The following is a 20469-nucleotide window of genomic DNA, read 5'->3' as shown; positions in this document are numbered from 1 at the left end:
AAATAAAAAGATCAAGTTGCTCTGGGCAGTCACCTTTGCCTTCAGCACGATTTCTCAAGCAATATAAACTGCATAAAAGGACAAAGGACGCTTCAGTGCCAGGCCAGAGAGACTGGCGCCACAAAATACCTTTCCGGGATGAAGATCACAGGTATTGAGATCACATGCCTAAAAGAAAAGGTAATTTTCAACTTTCTTATATTTTCATGACCAACTAGAAGAGATGTTAGCCAAGAAATGATTCAAAGCCTACCCACCGAAGCGAGGAAGGCAAACCCCAGGTTTGGATGCACACCATCTCTCTTGCTGCCATCTGCTGTTTCCACGTGGAAGCATGGAAAATTTCAAATACGATACCATGATTTCCCCCTCTACCTACTGCATTAAGCCTACCTACAATTTGGCAAAATTTCATGCACCACGTAGGGAGGTATCATTCACACCGATGCGTTCGCTCCGTGGTTCCAAAAACCAGCAAGGACAGCTGTTTCATTTGCAGAGTTACCGACAGTAGCTGCTGTTACTGAAGATGCCGGACTCAGGTCAGCTTTGCTCGTGAGCCCCGGGAAGTAAACCGACCCGAGGCAAGGCTGACGCTAGCTGCACACCTGAAACGCTCTGCAGAAGCTGCTCTGTTACGTCCTTCGGGAGCAGAAGGGCACCGGGGACGCGCTATCAGGCGCTGCTCACAACTGAGGGGCCACAAAAGTTGGTGTGCCGGTTGCTCTGGTCTGACAAGAAACTCTTCGTGGATGCTGCATGAAAATTGTGCCTGTGTTTAATAAGAAGAGTGTATGCCAGAAAGCTTTTGGAAGTCATTTTTAATGTGTCTTTGTTTGGGAAGTAAATTTTGCTCATTATCTTTAAAAGGAAAACCTGAAGTAGTTCGTGATGCTATTATTGAACGACTTGCTTTCTCCGAGGTATGGGCCATCCTGTGACAGAGGCGGCTCAATCCGGTGACATTTTTCTCTTGACATGAGGGGTAACTGGTATTGTGTAGGATCAGATCACGTTATTGCAATTTTTAAATGCAATCATATAAGCAAAGTTAAAGGGAAACCTTTCATTTTCTCAATTCTTTATTTAAGAACTATAAAATACTAATTTGATCTGGAAAATTTTACTTTACTTCTGCTGCCTATTTCGGGGTGGGGGGTTTGACATGAATTCCCATTTGGGGCAAAGGGAAAGGTTGGCCACTTCTGCTGAAAAGCAAAGAAAGCAGACTAACAGGGGAAATAATGTATTCATTCTGATGTATTATATGCTTTCTATGAGTAAATTTTAATTGGACAACTTGCATAAATGGAATGTAAATGTGTCTACAGCACAGCATGGGTCTGGTGCTTTAAAAGTCAAAGTTCAACTCCTGATGTCATTAATCAGGAACTATAATTTGTAAATGTAGGGTAGGTAATGGAAATTAAAACAAATGTGCTTTATTAACTAATTCTTCAGGCAGAGGTAAATCTATTTGAAAATGAGTTCATTCACCCCAGCTACACACTGCATGCCTAACACAGCCTTGTTATGAATAAGTTAATAATCTACTGCCTTTGACCAGAGAAAATCTAACTCCCCTGATTACATCTGTTAGGGATTCATGTCCAGGAATCATGGTGCAAGGCAGGTTTGAAGCTTCATCTTTGAGTCTTTGGTCCGAAGAACGATCAACTATCAGCCCCATCGCACTCTCTGCCTAAATGAATTTGCAGGCCCTCCGAAAGCAGGAGATACTAAGCTGAGACGTATGTTTTGATGAGCATTAAGAAACCAAGATTAGATTTTTTTATTTGCTTGATTGATAGTGGCAGTCCTGATATTATTCATTCAGCAAAGACGCAACCAGATATCTCGTTAGACTTTGCAAGTGATACACCGGTTCTGTATGACCCATCCTGCAAACGCAGTAACGGTCTGTGTCCAAGAGCCTGGCAGAAGCCTCCTTCCTGGATCTACGTTTCCTCACGGAGAAGTACAGTAAATGTCTGTTACTGCAGACATGCAAGATATCAATGCCTAAAAGCTTGGTCGTGCACTGGTGGTATACAGAGAGCAGGCTTGCCTTCATTTAAATTATCTCTATATCGATATTATTGCAGCATTAATATTTTTAATGGGAATAGAGTTTCTTTCCACTTTATTTCAGTTTAGCCTATGCCGACCTGGTTTTGGTCTTCATTCTCCAGCCTATGGTCTTCCATTAACATCCGGGTTGGTGTTCTCAGTCTGTAAAACGGAGGACGATAACTGTGCTGCTCACTGAATTTGGGTGCTAACGTTATCCTTTCTAAAAGAAAACATTGCACACCTGCCCTGCTAGCTAATAACCAGCCAATGGGATGGTTGTCACAGCTTAAAAATGTAGAAATGGAAGTGGGAAAGAATCCCAAACTCCCAGAGGGGAAAAGGCCAAACGTAAGAGAGAAATTTATTGCTGAGTATGAAAGACAATAAAAGATTCCTTAAACCGGGTAAAACAACAGGACAAAAGAAAAACAAAGCCTCCTAAACCACGTCTGTTCATTTTTATTGTGGGGTCGGCTGCAGACTGCCAGCCTGTTTTAAAATCAACACTTCAGGGTAAGAAACTATACAGTAATGTATCACTTCTCTGCAGGCACTTCCTTCTACTGACAAACGGAGTAATAGCTTAAACAGAACCGCACAGGGGGGTGAGCAACATTGATGAAGAAGGGTCTATAGCAGGTTATTTATTTACAGATACATACACACACGCACAGAGGCTATTCCGTGGATCGGCTTCTCATTGTGGATAATGATCTGTATAAAATGCAAAGCTACAGGAGATGTTTTAACAGTCAGGGGAAAAAATATAAATTCCACATGTAATGCTAATTTATTCTGTCCCCAAGGGGGATCTCCATAAGCTCGTCAGTCTAAAAATGAGCTCCTCTTCCAGCAATTTTAACACTTACTAGTTAGCACTCCTAGTTAGCATTGCTAACTTGTTTGCTTTACCTTTTCCTACTTTTTTTCTAAGTAGGGAGAACAGAAAAGAGATCGCTCCAAAGTTCAGCATAGTGCTCCTGAGTACAAGCTGAAGCACATTTTTTCCTGAGGCAGAGAATAAACTGCACCCTAATGTAAATGGCTGATACAAAGCCAATGCACCAATTTATGCTTCAGCTAAATCCTTAACTTAGCACTTATGTAAGACATTAGACTTTTATAGGGCTTGGACCAAGGTATGAATTTCACGAGGAGCTCACTAATTTGAGAAAACAACTGAGTGTGCTCTTTGGTACGACAAACCAGACCACTTATCCATTGGGGAGAGATGAAGGAAGATAAGATTCTATTTTTCCAGCTTTGTGAAATGTTTTTCAGATTTCCTCATTTAATAGAAGCTCAACATCAACAAAGTTTCAGAATAAAATTTTTAACCTGCTCTCTAGTTAAAATGCTCAGCCTTTCCCCTCATGTGAAAAAGAAATAATAATATTGTGCACACAGAATTTCAACTATCTCTGCTTGAATTCTGCCAGTTTTCAAATGCTTAGGAATCACGCTGAATCTGCTCATTCCCCACCAGGGCTGGTGAACGAATTAGCACTAGAGCTCTGCTATTTTTCTCTTACTTGGTAGTCACATTTCTAGGAGACTGCCATTTTCCAAATACATTAATGCAGTGATGTGAAATTTAGCTTAAGCTAACAGGGTTTTGTAGGTTCTACACTTGAACCAAAATGTGCATATAATGAGGACCCCAGGAAATCATGCAGTTCTTGCCAAAGTTTCGTTAATGGCCTGGAATTGTAATTTTGGGATAATCAATATAAAGCAGCAAACTGTAAGCTTGATTTTTCAGGAAGTGAGTGCTCAGCACTTCCTCAAAATAAAACCATCTCGAGTCTCCATTATGGAAGTCCTCATAAATCATTAGTATCTTTAAATAATATGCTTTTTTTCCTGACTGTCAGTAAGTTATATTTATTGTATTAAATGAAGACATTCCTGAACATTTGGGAATGACTTTGCAAACTGTGATCAAAATCTGTTTGCAATAAACTGGAAAACTAAACAAGCAGAAGTTAATTAAAGATCAACTATATATAGCTGCAAAAGTCAACCCTGACTCTTTATGAGGTTTTTTTCATGTTAATCAACAATGAAGTTGTAGCATTATAGAAATAAGACTACGATCCATCCTACTACAAAAAAGTCCACCCAACCAGTTTAGCCATTTGAATCCTTCTGGCAAACTTTGATATTTTTGTTTTGGAGACAATTTCTGTTCCTACTTTATACGACAATGGTGGAAGACCAGGACACACTTGGGTATGCCTGAACCTCAGACCTTTAGGAATAATTTCCGAAACCTGAGAACAGCAGGTACACAGCAACATCAAGAAGAGTGGCTTCTAACATGTATTATACAGTAGCAGCTAGGTGTTTTTATCAAAATTAATGAGGATAGACACAGCAGCGAACAAATTCAGCCCCATTTTAAAACCCCTATGTCATGTTTTAGTTAAACACATAATTAAAAGCTTTAATCGAAGCTCTCTAGTTCTCCTCAAGTCCCTGGCAAGACTCCTAGTGCCTTCCAGCCCATTCAGCGTTACAGGTGCTGATTCATGCCCTTGGGTAATTTAGAGGAACTGATCCTTTGGCTGCTTCTGTGGAGCGGCAAAATCCCAGCCCAGAAGAAAAACTCCAGAGACTCTGTGTTGGAGGTAAGAGAAGTACCCTCTATAAATCAGGAAGGAGTAATTTAATCTTCCTCTAGGTCAGGCATCAATTTTTTTCCCTTACATCAGTGACCCCTGGGAACTTCTTATAACTCGAGCCTCGCTTGGGAGAATTAACAATATCCCATGCCTTATGGCAAACCAGTAAAGTTGTTCCTCTTCAAAACAAGGCACCATAAAGAACCTCACATATCTGCAAAGGAACAACACCTCAAACGAGCACCACTGTGGCATGGGGAGTGATCCCACACTGATGACACCACCAGCTGCGGGGCTCAGCTGGTTACAAATAGCAGCAGCACCCCTTCCCCCCCCCTCCCAGGTCTGCAGGTGGGAGCGGGCCAGAGGCAGGACCAGACCTGTGGGGCTCGGGCTCCCCGGCTGCTCCTCACCACGCATCCAGGCTCTCGCCACTCACCATGATGAGGTGCATCGGAAACACTGCAGGACAGAGAAGATTTCCTTCAGATGTTTCTACTTTGGTCCAGGAAACTAGACACCATTGTAAGTAACAGGAGATGAGTACCGCGGGGCGCAGATTCCTCTTTCTAAGGGGTAGGATGAAGTGGCTCATAGGTTCAGACTCCCAACTTCATGTACAAGAATCTCAGCGATTTCATTTTCAGTTGTTAATCATTTTTATGTTTCCTCAGTGGAAAAATGCTTAAATATAATCTATATTCAAGCCACTAAAAAGTTATAAACAATTCCCAGGCTGAATGTTGCCAAACTATGTAAATTTAAAAAACAAACAAAACAAAGGTATTCTTACAAGAAGTACTGTTGAAAAACCTGTAGTCCAAGGAAAATGTGCCAGAGAAATGAAACAATGGGGGAAAAACAGCCTATTTCCTTCAAGGGCTAGGTAAAAAAATCTCTGGAATGTGTGTAGCTTCCACTGTGTATTTCAGGGTGACCTCTTTCTGTGGTTCATATTTTCTGTAACTTCCCTCTGGTAAGGAGGAGACTCCACGTGTGCGTCAAGCCCCTCAGCTGGGGTACATCACCGTTGTCTGGTGAAGTCCGTAACACCACGCTGATTTACCGCGGCGGAGGCACCGGCTCATTGCTCGCCAGCTACTCCGAGCAGCGTGGTGCAGGCTTCGCCCTGCCCCAGCACCCGTCCAGCCGCCTCCTGCATCAGTGGGACTTGCAAAGGGTCAGGCTGCACCTCGGAGGGAGGGAAGGCTGCAGACACGAATTTAGATTTCCTAAACTGTCAATCTGTCAAACGGATGTAAAAATCCTGCCCTGTGGTATCACAGTTGTCTTTCTCTGTCTCCCATCTCTCTGTGTAATAAAGCACTGGATGTTTAGCTGGTTTGAAAGTTGAGGAGAGATATTCTAAGTTTACTCCAGCCCTGAATAACGTAATCTTTCTTTAGCATCAAAATGTAAACTAAAAGGAGACAATCGCTGAGCTTGTTAAAACTTTGTAACAACTCTGGTTTGTGTTTTTTAAATCATTGTCAACTAAGAAACAGAAATTAACCCCCTTAAAGCACAATACAACTCCTCCTTCCCCCAAGTTAAGCACTAGGTACTATACTAGAGGTAAGAAATCACCTTGTCCTTAGGGTTTGCACTTGGAACAGTCATATTGTTCATCAGTCTACAGGCTAGATTAAGTAATTTGCCAGTACCTGTCTGAAACCTACATAAATGGAAATATTTTTTGCTTTAATTGTAAGTTATTCTGCTCAGCAGCCAAGTAAAATTGGTAAAGATGATATACATGTAAAAATATGTATTTACAGCAGGGTTTGTTGCTAAAACTCTCTGTATTGTCTGTACCACAATTGTATCTGTTGTGTACACCACAAACACAGCCAATAAATAAGTTAAGACTCCAACCAAAACACCACCTAAATTCAGGTAGGATTCAGAACTTGGCTTAGACTGAAGAAGTTAACATAAGCATTTAAAAGCCAGTTTGCCCTATTTTGTTAAGTTCTGCATAGTGTTTGCTCTTTAGAAATTCCCAGTTAACAAGTCGCACAGAGGTAAACTGCCTCGCTTTTTAAATTCTTTAGTTTTGTTCAGTTCCTTAACTCTGCAGTGATACAGCTTTATTTTTAAAATGTTAGAACCAAAGTTTGGGGTTTCAACAGTACTTGAGTACCACACTGATCCGGGGTTTAAGATAAGATTATGGAGAACTAGCTATCTTTGCAGCTCTAACTTTTTTTTATGTACTTTGGTGCACAACTGAGATCATCAAAGGTATTCATTGATGCTCCTAACCAATTTCAGTAGGAATTAAACATCTAGATGAGGATCCATGCTGTTGTCTTCACCTCTGTGCCTCAGTTTCCAGTTTATAAAACAGAGGCAACGCTTCTTTATTTACAAACCTAAGGATGTTTGCAACAACTCCCTCACTGGTCCGTCGGAAGGACGGTCCCGCTGAAAGGTGAAGAAGGCAGGTGGTCATGCTGCTTTGGGTTGGTTTTGTTGAACAAAGCAGCATACTGAGGCACACAAGATTTGCCTGAAGAATTTACATAAGGCTCTGCCTCGGAGGGAAGGGGCCCTTTTCTGGAGGAAGCTGTCCACAGGCATTTGGATTCCCTGGACACTTTTCCTAGCTAGAGGAGATTTCTCTCTACTCCCAATGCTTTAAACATGTTGAAAAACTGGCCTGAGGCAGGTAACAAATGGGGGTGGGGAGATAGGACTGGAGCTGTAGTGCCTTGTTCTTCTTTTGTTTGTAAAATGAAGCATTTTAAAGGGAATTTTCGCTGGACTGAGCTGACTGCAGTGCTCTTTTGCTGTAGCCAAAAAACAGTAGAAGTAGGCTCAACAGAGCCATTCTACAGCATCAGACCACCTGAGCTGGCAGGAGGTCTAATACCTGCTAGTAATTAAGACCAAAACTTAGTGACTACTGATGTCCCATCTCTTTGACAAGACTGCAGGATATATAAAGACAGATTCTTTATGTAGTTTGCAGGCTGCCGCACTCAAATTCATTGGTATGGCAGCTGTTCAGTAAAATTTCCTGGGAAAGGTGGTGGAGATCAGGTTTTGATGAAAAATTTCAAGGTGTCTTCCTCTAATGTGAGCAAGCATAAACCTCTTTGGTTTATTTTATAGTGCAAATCAGTGAGATAACACTTCTGCTTAAGTAGATGGAAGGTGCTGGGGAAATGTGCAGTGCTACCATCAGGTCTGTGCTGCTCTCCAGCACCGCATTTCTCCCCAGTCCTCTTCAACAACAACCACAGACTGTCCTTAGAGGACATGGCTGCAAATGCCAGGGACGTGCTCATGAGGCAGTTATCCGTGTCTCTGCATGACTGCAGCACTAGCACTTGAGTGCATTAAAGGAAAATACTTATATATAGCAAAACAGGATGCTGCAATGGGTACGCAGCTTTTCCTGACCGAGGAGAAAGCAATGTATCACACAACTTGATAATGTTGCTTAACATAGGAAACACTCTTGGCTAAGAGATTAGATGGTAGGCAGCATGGCCGACTTGAATTTCTGGTTCTACTTTCTATTCCCCCTCGTCATCAAGCACATGGTTGACACAGGAGAGAAACGGGAGTGTTGCTGGCTGGAAGTGGAGGGAGAGATGGCTTATATGCAGCCATAAGAGACGTAAGGTTACAGAAGTGCCAGTTTCTCTGGCTTAATATCCAGTGAGCAAAAACTTCTGCAAACTAGTTTGAACGAAAGTTTTTAGATTCATCTAAGAAAATCCTCCGTTTTGATTGCTGGGATCGTTACATTAAGTCGCCCAATTAACCCTTCCACAAACCGCCCGACAGTACAAACTTCTGAACGTAAATCGAGATGTTACTCCTAAATGGCTTATCCCGGAGGTGCGCTGGCAAAGCCCGGTGCCCCCGGCCGAAAGCTGCGGTTAGCAGCCCACCATCTCCTTCCCCCCTCCCCCGGGAGGCCCTTTACAACCACCTCCCAGCGCAGCACCGGGCGAGCGGCAGCGGCCGGAGCTCTCGCAGCGGCGGGGCGCGGGAGACGCAGGCGGCCCAGGGCTGCCCGCCGGCGAGGGCCGGAGCCGGGGCCAGCCCGCCCGCAGGGGAAGCGGCGGCTGCCAGGGCGGGCGGAGTCGGAAGCACGACAGCACGGGGCCGCTGGGGCGGTGCTGGCGGCGGCGGGAGGAGCTCGGCACTAGCTGCCGTGCTGGGGTCGCGGCGCAGGGACGGAGCCGGGCAGCGCTGCCGCCGGCCCCGCAGCAGCAGCAGCAGCAGGAGGAGGAAGAGCTGCCGGAGCCGCCTCCTGCCGCCGCCGAGCGTGGGGAGCCGCGGGAGCCGCTGCCCCAGGCGGCTCATGAGCGCCGGGCTGCGGCGCCGCCGCCGCCTGCCGCCAGCGCTCCGCGGGTGAATGAACCTGTCCCGGCCGGCGACAGCGGCTTCGCCTCGGGCTGCGGCACCGGCCTCCCCCCACACAAAATGGACGGTTTCGCCGGGAGTTTGGGTGAGCGGCGGCGGCGGGAAGCGTGAGGGAGAGGGCGGGACGGGACGGGGCAAGCGTACCGGCAGCAACCCGCCCTGCCGCGGGGGTGCGGGGCCGGGGGCGCGCACCTGCGGCCGGCGCGGCTCCCGGTGGGGGTGCCGGCCCCGCCGGCTGGGGCTGAGCCGCGCCGCGGGGGCTGTGCGGAGCCGGGCGGGCGGCGAGGACCGGCCTGGCGGGCGGGGGCTGCTCTGCGCGGTGGCGGCGGCCGGGGGAGACGCGGTGCCGGGCCGGGCCGGTGCGTGCAAACACCGCCCGCGCCGCGGCGGGAGGGGAGGGGAGAGGGGATGCCAGCGCGAAATCTGGTCAGCTTCAAACCATCTGTTGCGAGAGCTCCGGCTGCACTTGCCTCCTTTGTTCTTCTCTCGCCGTGGGCTTGCGTTTCCTCAGAGTTAGTTGCTTGGGTTTGGGCTGTTGTGGTGGGTGGGTTTTTTTTTTTTTTTAATAGTTAATATTTCGTCCCTCCCTTTTGCTCCGGGGGCGGGAGGGACACCCGGGTCCAGGTGTCGCAGCGAGAGCCCCGGGAGCGCCTCCGCCGCGGGTCGCCCCGCAGCCCCGGGAAGCCGCGGGACCAGCTCTGCCCGTGGCCTGGCTGCGGTGCTCGCTCCCACGCCGTCAAAGTTGGGAGCAGCGGTGGCGGCGTCCGCGGAAAAGTCAGAGGCGGCGGCGGCGTCAGCGCCTTCGCGGTGGCCGCGCATCCCTCCGTGTGCCCGAGGAATCCCTCCTGGCTCCCCGAGCGTCAGGTTCCTCTGCCGGGAGCTGTGCTGCGACCGAAAATATTTACTGCTCGCTTATCCAAATATTCCCAGAAAAGTGACAGGCTGCGTTCTCTTCAGTTTTGTTAAGGCTGCGGCAAAACTGTCGTCAGTTTCTTTTAAGAAAAAATGCTTCACCAGCCCACTTTCTGAATGGTTCACAGGACAGCTTGCGTGTCGTATGAAGTCGTCCTGATCAAAAGCGTGAGCTGAAAATGTATACAAATATAAGAATTACAAAGCGCGTACGTTCCCATGTATTTTCTGCGAATCGTAAGGGTAACGCAGGTCTGACCGCTCGCTTTGCGGTGCCGTTACACGTGGTGCCTACCTGCCGCTCTCTTCGTACGCCTTGTGTTCGCTTTCAGGGCTGCCGCGTCTATTGCAGGCGTTTTGTGATCGAACTCACTCCACCTTTTGTGGAAGAATAGATCTGTGCCTCTAAAAATTAAATTTATTTTTACAGCACTCCTGTGAAATCTGTAGTAATAGTGAATAGTTCTCAATTTTCTGGAAAAATTGACTCATTGAAATACTTCTGAGTGTGATCCTAACCTTTCAGGTTTTTGAAATGTCAACTCCAGCATTTTGGGCACCTGTCCAAACCAAACTGGTGCACCATAATTAACAGTACGCTTTGGTAGTTTGGCTCTTTGCCTTGCTCGAGTAACTTCCATGGTCATTTTATATCCGTGGTCATTTTATATCTGACGATGAGAAAGCGACACACGGAGGAATTGTACGGGTTCTGTTCGCAGTTTTCAGAGGGAAGATAGTGCCTGTGGGTGACATATGCAAATGTGCCATCGTTAATATTTATGAACCTCCTTACCCAGTAGTGGGACTGATCACCATATCAAAGGGCACCGATGTTGCTTTTAACTCATGGAGCACTGGCCCTGCTGAGGTCGATACTTAGAAATAGCTGTTTTGTGTTGGAAGTGGAAAAAAAAAACCCAGTTATTTTGAAATAATAAAGCGCCATTTTCCTGCGCAGAGGTTGCTCACTGAGCAGCAGCGCGGGCTGGTTGGGTGGCCCAGCACCCTGCGCTGGGGCGGCGGCGGGCTCTTCAGAGCATCCCGCTTGCCTTATTAAGGGAGGCTCCATCTCGACCTTTAATTTGTTTCACTGTTTGGTCAGGAAGGCACTGTGAGTTTATTAGAATTTAATCAGGATTAAGCTCAGCTTAACCTTTTAAACCGTAGATGATGATATTCACTGTTGGTTGGCCTCTGATTTTGCTTTTATGGCAAGCACTGATGCACGGTGGTTTTCTGGACTTGGGCTGAGCAGAGGGCATTCCCAGAATCTTTAGCTTTGAGATTTTATGTCACTTTATTGTTTTCAGGTTCGAATCAGGCTGCTTAGGCCTCATCTGTATTTATAATCACTTGTTGGTTGCTCTAGCTGCTAATGAGCGTGTAGTGTTCACAAAGATGTGTGAATTGTTCCGAGATTTTTTTTTTAAGCATCTCTAATTAAAATCTAATGGCTTGAATTTAATTAGCTGTCTGCTAAATGTCTTTTAGGAAGGCCATAAATTAATGTAATTTAGAATGAAATGTAAAAATTAATTAAAATTATTGTTGGCAAAACCGTGCTAACTATGTATGTGCGTGCTCAACCCGTCAAGCGAGCTTATTAGAGAGCAAGTTGTCCTTTTAATGCCTCCTGTCATTGTCTGGAAGGCAAAACGTTACTACAGATTGTGCCCTCCAGCACAGGCAGAAATACCTTCTTACATGTCTCTTGCAGTTGAAAATACTTTACGCAGCTGTTTTCTTTTGGCGTCCACATTGAAATTTTTATGAGAATAAACAGATGAAAGAAACCATTTTATATGTAATTTAGAAAATTGTTTAGGTTATTGGTTTAGTAAATGCTTATGTAGCACTCTACTTAAGAGTATACAATTACTGTATACAGTAAAAAAAAAATCTATGTATTATGAATTAACATGCACAGCTGAAATAAGTATTGATTTACTCTTTTGATAAAACACTGAGTTATTTCACATTTGCTGGGACTTCAGTACCTTTTGAATATCACCAGTAGCAAAGTGGTTACTGAATCCTGTTTATTGTCTCCAGTAGGGCAGTTATAGCTTACCTTTCAGCATTTCCAACACAATGGTTGTCAGAGGGCTCAGTGGATTTTGGCCATCTGTTTTTTTTTTTTTTTCAGATGCATCCCTTAAAGTGAAAAAATATGCAGCTGAATGGGAACAAGAAGTCCGGGAACTTGGACCAAGCGCCTGGGCTTCTGCCTCGCGCCCGTGCCGAGACAGGAGCACAGCATGGGTGTCTGGCTCTGGCTGTGCCAAGTTCTCTTGCGTCTTAGGGTCCTGATCAAAACAACCCTAAGACAGCATCTTCAGGGAAAAGAAAACACTGTTAATTCCACCAAAAGAATCGAGCAAGAGAGTTCTAACAAAGAAACCCCCAGCTCTTTGTGCTGCAAACTACTGCCTTGCATCTCATCCACCCTCACACTGGTGCCTGTGAGCCCATGGTGAACTGGTTCAGAGAAGCCCATCAGAGGGCTGCAGGACCGTAGAAGGCTGACAGCTTTGCCAACAATGATTTTATTTTTACATACCATCATGGATTATATTCATTTACGGCCTTCCTGCTCACCCCAGCTGTTTTGGTGGGTTTCTGCCTAAATTGGCTGGTCAGAGAGTAGCAGCATGACAGGTGGTGGGAGGGAAGGGGTAGGATCGCTCAGCTGAGGGCAGGTGGGACACGGTGTAGTTGGCAGCTCTTAGGTTGGCTTTGCTGTACGGTGAAACTGCTGCAGCGTGGAAGGTGATGCCTTCCTTGCGCCTAAACCGCAACTTTCTGGTGCAGCTAACGCCCACCTTCAGCTGAAGGGGGTCTCAGAGCGCTGTCTTCACATGAAGCATTTGCCGCTGCGTCACTTCTCTCTGGCGCCTCCTAAGCTGTTCATTTATCTTACTTTCTGTAGGGTTAATTGGTATGAGATGTTTTTGATCCTACTGGATTTAGGCTTGAGAAGATTAAGTTAGGCCCAGCTGCCTGGGGCTGGTGAGGGGTGCTCTTTGGTGGACAGTTTTCCATTGCTTTTAGCTGTTGCATTGTTTTCCCTTCTGAGAAAGCTTCTGCTAATTGAGCTCTGTAACAATAACTCATTGTAAACAAAGATACGGAAACATTCACCAGATTATGTTGAAAAAAAAAAAAAATGACTACAGCCGTTTCCAAGTTTGTCACCAGCGTATGATAACAACATTGTATAAAGCAGTGCTATGATACGTGCTGCTGTTCTGCGTCTGAAGAGCCAGCAGTGTCTGTTCCACCCGTGGCTTTGCTAAAACCCGGTTCAGTCTTCTCTAAAGCCACCAGCGATGCGCAGGTAGGTGTGTGAGAAGGGTCAGGAGGGCTCGAGCAGAGAGCATCTTGTGGTCGCCGGCGCTCAGAGCCTGGAGAGCGCGCGTACGTTGTGATTCATCTCTGGCTGGGTTCGGTACCAAGAAAAGCGAGCATGTGGAATGACTAGCTACAGCAAGTTGGGGTATTTGTCATTTATTTGGGCTTAGAATATGAAGTTTTACAGTTGCCCGTCTAGACTGCAAAAGTGGCCATGGTGCTGCAGTGCAATTGCTCATAGCGACAGCGAGTTCAGCTTAATTCTCAGGGCTCTGCTCGTGGGATTGCTGTGTGCTATTGTCAGCGTGCTAGTCGTCTTAAAAATAAAAAACTTTGGCAGGACGTCAGTCTATCCTGCCTGAGAAGGATGGCTTTGGTTGGTGCCAGGGGTGATTAAACTGTAGCGGCAAGGAAGACGGGCTGTTTGCTTTGCTTTGGGAACTCAGTGGCAGCCCACCTTTGGCTGAGTGGGGCTTTAGTTAATGGGCAGCGAGGAGGAACCCTTCGCTCTGTAGCCAACTGAGAAGCAAAGGATCGTGTGTTTAAAAAACAATCCTTTTTTTTTTTTATTGCACAGAGCAATTGGCAATATTTGGCCTGGTTGTGAGTAACACTCTTGCTTTTTAAAAACAAAAAAAGAAACAGAATCCCAAACACAGGAGTCTCTATTAGAAAGGCTCTCTTTTCTCTCCTTTAGAAAAGCTTTTAATGCCTAGGATGCTGAGAAGAATTTTTGGCCTCACAGCGTGTTTTTCATGCTCTTTAACTGAATATTTTTGCTGTGGGAAGTACAGTTATCTGACAGGATTTTCTCTTGCCTGAAGAACCTACTCTGAAAAGATTTTTTTTTTTCCCTTCTGTGCTTTATATCACGAGGTATGTAAGAGGGAAAAATTGGTCAAGAGCAGTGCCCTTACAAATCCTCCAAAGCATTGTTTTGTTTTGTAAGCAGCGTTGTGTTACGGTCGTGCTGTTAGTACTGCGCAGGGAGGTTCTGTATGTCACTCCTTGCTCTTCAGAGTAGCTGCTTCTCTTCTTGATGTGGTTTCTATCAATTATTGGGGTTTATTTGTCCCTTCTCTCTTTAGGTCCTCGCTCAATCTAATCCTTAACAAATGCAATTTTAAGGCCAAGAGTGTTGTTCCTGGTTTACCCGCACATAATGTAATAGGAAGGGTGTTAGAGGGTAATTAATTTTATAGCACATGGCATGTACGATGACATTGCGAGTCTCTCTGCTCCTGCTGGGGTTGAGCGTTTCTAGTAGGGACGTTTTTCTGTTTAGGAGATGAGTATCACTTGATAAACAACTTTTTATAAGCTTCACTAACTTCCTTTTCAAGAAATCTTTCTACAGTTACTTACGAGCTCAGGTGGAGCCACTGCTCGCCTTGTTTTTCCTCTCTACACAAGCGAGCACAGGCACCAACAGTTTAAAGAGGAATTGTTAGCCTTTTTTTTCTTTCATCTGCTTGTTTAAATGGATGCAGAATTTTGGTTTTCTAGGGTTTTCTTTTACCGGGTGCGGAAGGATGGATACCTGGAAACACCACGCAGTGATGTGCAAGCTCTGCTGAGAGTTTGGAGTCATCTTTAGGAAACGTGCGTGTGCGCGCTTAGATTTGAGAAGCTTGTGTTTGTGGGCAAGCTTGCAGTCTGAGCTGATAATTCAGGCAGTGGCAGTAAATGGGTGGTGCTGCTGGAGGGGTGGGATGTGACGAGAGACACCAGAGACATTAAAGGTCTGAGTTTATTGCTAAATCTTGGAACATAGGAAATGTTTTTCTCTTCTGGTTTTGCTCTTTTTTTTTTTCTTTCCCTAGTTTTTGTTTTTCTTCCTCCTTCCCGCTCTCCCTTCACTTTTTTCTTTTATTTAATATTTTTTCTTTTTGCTCCATGTCATAAGTATCCATGATACATACCATCAGTGAATATTACAATATTCTTCCTAAGACTTCTTACTGGGTTGGATGAACTAGGGGGTTCTTTATTAGGTTTTTATGATTGTTTTGCTTCTCAGTGGGTTGCCTCTTCTGCTCATCCTCAGTAGTTTCAGCCTAACTTGTTTACTAAATATAGATGTGTCTTGGTGTTCTTTAACTGCTGATTTCCCAATTACTCTCCTGACTTTTTAACATCTGTACTGCTGTACTTTGCATGACAGTGCTGTTCGTTGGGAAGGACAATTTTTTTAGCAAGTGTTGCAGAGTCCAGTTTCTTTTTTTGGTGATGGTCTACACTGCCTTTTTGCCCCATCTAATGATGTGGATTGCATGCTCTTGCAGCTGTTAGGCAGGATACTCTTGAGGGCAAATCTGTCTTTTTGTAGAAGCAGGCTTACTCTTTGTTTTTAAATGCATTTTCTTTAGCTTTCGGGAGCTCCTTGTACATGTGTATTACTCTTACGCATAATAAAAGCGCAGTGGAAGGGACATGAGAGGAAGCAGCGTAGATATGCTCTATAAACAGTTACGATATAGTTTGGAGACGTACAACTACCTTGGATTTCAGATGTTGTATTAAATTAAAGAAAAATGTTGTGTCTTGCCTGATTCTCTCGTTTCACTGAAACTCAGCACGTAGCTGCGAATGCAGCGCTCCAGCCTGGAGTTGGTTCCCACTTCTCCTGCCAGTTTCTTTGGCCTTAAAAAAAAAAAAAAAATAAAAAAAAGGAGGAGGGGGGACTGAAACCAAACAGTTTTATGTTTGAATGTATTTTGGATTTGTGTAAACAGTTTTAATGCATCAAGCTGAATTGGCAGGCTTTCGTAATCCTCTGGGAAAATTGGGAGTTTGAAACCCAGTGGATAAATTAAAGTCACAAATGCTTCTAAGCCCCAGATTCGGCTCCCTAAAGGGATGCTGTAAATTAGTTAGGCCTAGAAATGTGGTTTAGTTAAAGTAAATGAAAAGGCTTTTTCATGAGAACTTTCATAATTTTAAAGACAAAAGAGTTGGATTTCTTTATTCTGAGTTGAGGACACAAAAGCAAGAAAATGGCTATTAACAAGAGAAATTTATATTTGCTGTCCAAACACAGGAGGTAATGATTTCACCGCTTTTTATGGTTTTTAATGAAATTATGACATACGGGTAATAGAACTTGTTTTAAAATGCGTGATTTCAGTAGCTGCTGAGGTAAGCAAGCGCTCACAAGCGTAACTGAATTAACAATCCCAAATATACATAAAATGAATGGCAGAACTATTAGTTTGCTTGCAGTTTACTGTATGATACTTCCCCCCCCCCCCTTTTGAGAACAAAAGAAAAATGTCGCTTTTACGTCAGGGTTCTGACGAGCTTTGCGCCCATGGCTGTACAAAACAACAGCAGTAGGGTGGGCTGCGGTTTGTTTCCTTCCCCCTTATTCATGGTCACAAGCAGACCATGCCATTTTCTTAAGAGGTTTCCTGTTGTGTGCATTATATGGATCTTTAGTTAATTAGACCACTGAATTTCATTGGCAAGCTGTGCTTAAAAAAGGCAGAATAAAGCCAAAGGTTTCTCTTGCAGGTTCAGTTTTTGAGGATGGACATCGCCTCTGAAAAACAACCACATTTTTTAGGCTGTTGTTATACATCTTACAGTACGTCTGGCTTTTATAACTAATAGGCAAATTTTGGAGTGGCTTGGGATCGTAGACTTAATCGTTGAGGTAGGGCATCTTTGACCTAATTCCTTCCCAGGAGCAGTAGATACTGGAAACCATGTGGAATGGAAGGAAAAGGGTTGGTGTGAGAGATGTTTCTCACACGTTTCTGATTTGATGTAGCTGTGGTGAAGTCATGCATTGAGTCGTAGGAGTTCTGAGATGACTCCTACGCACGTACATCTGGGCTTCTCTGGGAGCAAAGTCTGCTTCAGATGTGTTAACATGCATTACAACTGTTACGGTTTGGGCTTTTTTTTAGACGTGATTTGATTGAATGGAATTTCAGGAGAGCATTCCTAAAAATGTGTTTCTCGGTGTTTCCAAAGAGAGGTGCGGAAAGGAGGAACCTACAACAGTATGAATGGTAAATTAAACTTTCAGCTGTGAGATTCAGAGACGTGGCAATACTCGCGCCTGCATAGTATCACTTAGCTTTTTTTAAACAAGAACTCTAACAAGGAGAAAATTACAACTTTGTTTAGCTATGAAACTCTGCATTGAACTGCTATCGCCTCCTCTCCCAAGATGTACAGTGCAAACGCCGGCAGAGGGATCTAGCAGGAAATCAGTGGTTTGTGTGGCTGTAACGCTTGCTTTCTGAACTCCAAATGTGTCCGTCAAAGTCATGAGGCAAGGGGGATGACGACAACAACAAGCAGTCCAAACTTTTTTCCTTTTTTTCGCGTGGGATAAGCATGAAAGAGCTCCAAGTCCCCATTGAGAAGTTTGCAATAGCTGTGATAAGCACTGCTTTGAGATCCCTCTTGTTTTTCAACTCATGTGCGTTGGGATTGGTCATGGAGAGGATTTCTGTGTGTCTGTTTCCTAACCGCTTAACATGTGGGATGGCATTTTTCTGTGAAAATGATAAGGCATTTAAGAAAGATGACTTGGAGGCAGTGCTGTTCTCCAGGTTTGGGGTTTGTGCTGTATTTTCAATACTCTGTGACTGTAAGATTTTTTTGAAAGATGCTCAGAGGGTTGAGGGCTTAGTTAGCATGGGTAAGGCATCAGTTCTTGGACTGAGTCCTCGTTAGAGGAGCGAATGTATAATTAATGTGAATATATGAGTTGCTTTTGGAGGTAGATGTGGTGAAATGCTTAGGAGCTTGATTTCTTTGAGTGTATTCTTTACAGTAAAGAACTGGAGTAATAAGGCCATTTATTTAGCCGGTGTAGACTTGGTGGTATTCCTGATGTAAATGTGATTTTTTTTTTTAATTTTATTTTTTGAATTAAAAATAAATTAAAAAATGTTAACAGCTGGGAACAGCACCTCCCATAAGTAATTTTAACTTTTTAATACTCTGCATCTGCAAAAACTACTGTAGCTTAAGCAAACGTTTAGCACAAAGCTAAGAAATACCTGAAACCTTGTTCTGAGTTTGGTACATGTATTTGTTTTTCCAGGAAGAGCTTCCTGGAGGATCTGTGCCTTTTCTGCAGCATTCCCCCTGGGTTGTTTGCCTTTTGTTTCTCACCCCGTAGCAGAAATCTGTTGTAGCTGATGTGGCTGAGGACCCAATTTCTGGCAGGCCGCGTTAGAAGGAATAGGAATTGCACAAAGATACCATGGCATTGCAGGATTTGTGGTGAGATGTGGTAGACGGAAGGTGCAGTGTGACCAGTAGCGATGAGGACAGATCCAGTAAGGCAGGATACTATAGGTATTTATATAATTCCTCGTGACTTCAGGTTCTGCATAACTGCATAATATTCTTTAATTCTACAACTAGACCTGTGTTTCCTGGCTTTGGTAAGCTAACAGAGCTGGGTTCTCCCGATTTGTATTGTTGGTTTGTTTTTATTTTTTTATTTTTTTTTCCAAGATAGAGTATTTAGTCTTGATTTATACTTCTTGTTTCAGTTCTGTTTGATTTTTAAAATCCTATGAACGTTCGCGTATTATTGGTATTGCGAAGTTAATGGAAGCTATAGCTGTGAAGTGTTTAATGGCTCTATAGACAGAACTACATGTTTTGAGGTGTTTTCAGAGTAGCTTTAAAAAAAGAAATTGCTTGTTTTCCTGTTAAATATAGAGGAAATTGGGTATTAGGCATAGTAGTAGAAAACTGCAAGCAATTTGGATTCTTGGAAAAAAAACATAATTTTTTTTTCTGAACACTTGATCTGGCTTAGTAGGGTTTCATTAGAAATGATGCTCCGGTGTGGCGCTACTCCTGTGCTGTTTGCTAGTACAGCTAACCTGAATGGTGGGGTCCAAGCATTGTGTGTGTCCACATCCATTACTGCTCCTCTGCTGCTTCAGTTCTGGAGGTGAACGTGCCTACCGAGTGGGAGCAGTATGGCTGGGGGACTGGGATGGTCTGTGGATCGTAAGCTCAGGAGTGCCAGCGATGTGCTTTCTCCAGGGGACTGCAGTACCACGAAGGAACGCAGATACAGAAATTAATCATCTCAGATGTCTTGTGTGCGAGAGAGTTGGGACCTGCTGTGTCAGGAGCTCTGTCCTCATCCTGGTGGGTTTGGGAGGAGACGATTCCTGGCCCCCGAGTGCAATAGGGCCTCAGAGGGTGTACCTCCAAAATCTACCCGGCACATTAGTCAGTAATTGTATTACAAATTGATATACGTTGTTGTGATTCGATTTGAAAACATTCGAGGTCAGCTTCATCAGGGTTTTGAGCAATCTGATGTAGCTGAAGATGTTCCTGCTCATTGCAGGGGTAGTGGGACTAGATGACCTTTAAAGGTCCCTTCCAACCCAAACTATGATTCTAGGAAAGTGTGGAGAATACAAGTAATTTCTGTGTGAGATTAACATCAGGCCTCAAGCTTTTCCATGCTAGCTGGTTTAGATGCAAAGAAAATAGATCTAAGCTTGCAATGTGCAAGTTTATAAACTCTGATGTTTAGAAGAACTGCAGCCAAGAACTGAAAAACAATCCAACTTTATTCATGATGTGGAAAAATATATGCTAGAAGTTATAATCATAGAATGGTTTGGAAGGGACCTTCAAGACCATCTAGTTCCAACCCCCCTGCCATGGGCAGGGACACCCTCTTGTTAACGCTGTTGCATGCCCTTCTGGGCTTGTAGGCCAAACAGCTTTGTCACTGTGGGTCTTGCAATTATTTGGGGTGTGTTTTGGACAATTTTTTTGAAGCTAACGATGTATGGTTCTACTTTTCACCCTCTTGCTGTTTAGGTAGAGAAATGGGATCCTGTGCTTTGGTGCGTCAGCAAACATCCTACTAAAAGTTCTATTTAAAAAATATTTCCAACCTAAATCCTAACCCTACTTGGCTTTTTTGTTTCTTTTCCTGTGCCAGGCCAGCGATGCTTTATACCATACCAACGTGCTGGTTTCCACTTACCTGATTCTGTGGGCCCTTTCGCAGTGAAACTGCTGGCCCTTTCCTCAGGTGAGAGCTCAGAGCCGTGGCCCAGGTGGCCGCGTCGCTTTGTGCCTCGGTGGGACCCTGAATTCCAGCCCCGAGAGGGGCAGG

The 20469-nt window shown here is 44.4% G+C and overlaps 1 protein-coding gene across 1 annotated transcript in view; it reads left to right on the top strand.

The window, feature by feature from the left end:
• Nucleotides 1–8838: 8838 nt before the first annotated feature.
• Nucleotides 8839–20469, top strand: part of EML4 (EMAP like 4) — a 165360-nt gene continuing 153729 nt past the window's right edge. Inside the window, exon 1 of the mRNA XM_054819788.1 lies at nt 8839–9165. Coding sequence (XP_054675763.1) covers nt 9141–9165 — 25 coding nt within the window. The 5' untranslated portion in view covers nt 8839–9140. The remainder of the gene's footprint in view (nt 9166–20469) is intronic.

Source organism: Grus americana, chromosome 3, assembly GCF_028858705.1.
Source record: "Grus americana isolate bGruAme1 chromosome 3, bGruAme1.mat, whole genome shotgun sequence".
Lineage (NCBI taxonomy): Eukaryota > Metazoa > Chordata > Aves > Gruiformes > Gruidae > Grus > Grus americana.
This window is presented reverse-complemented; position numbering and strand designations above follow the sequence as displayed.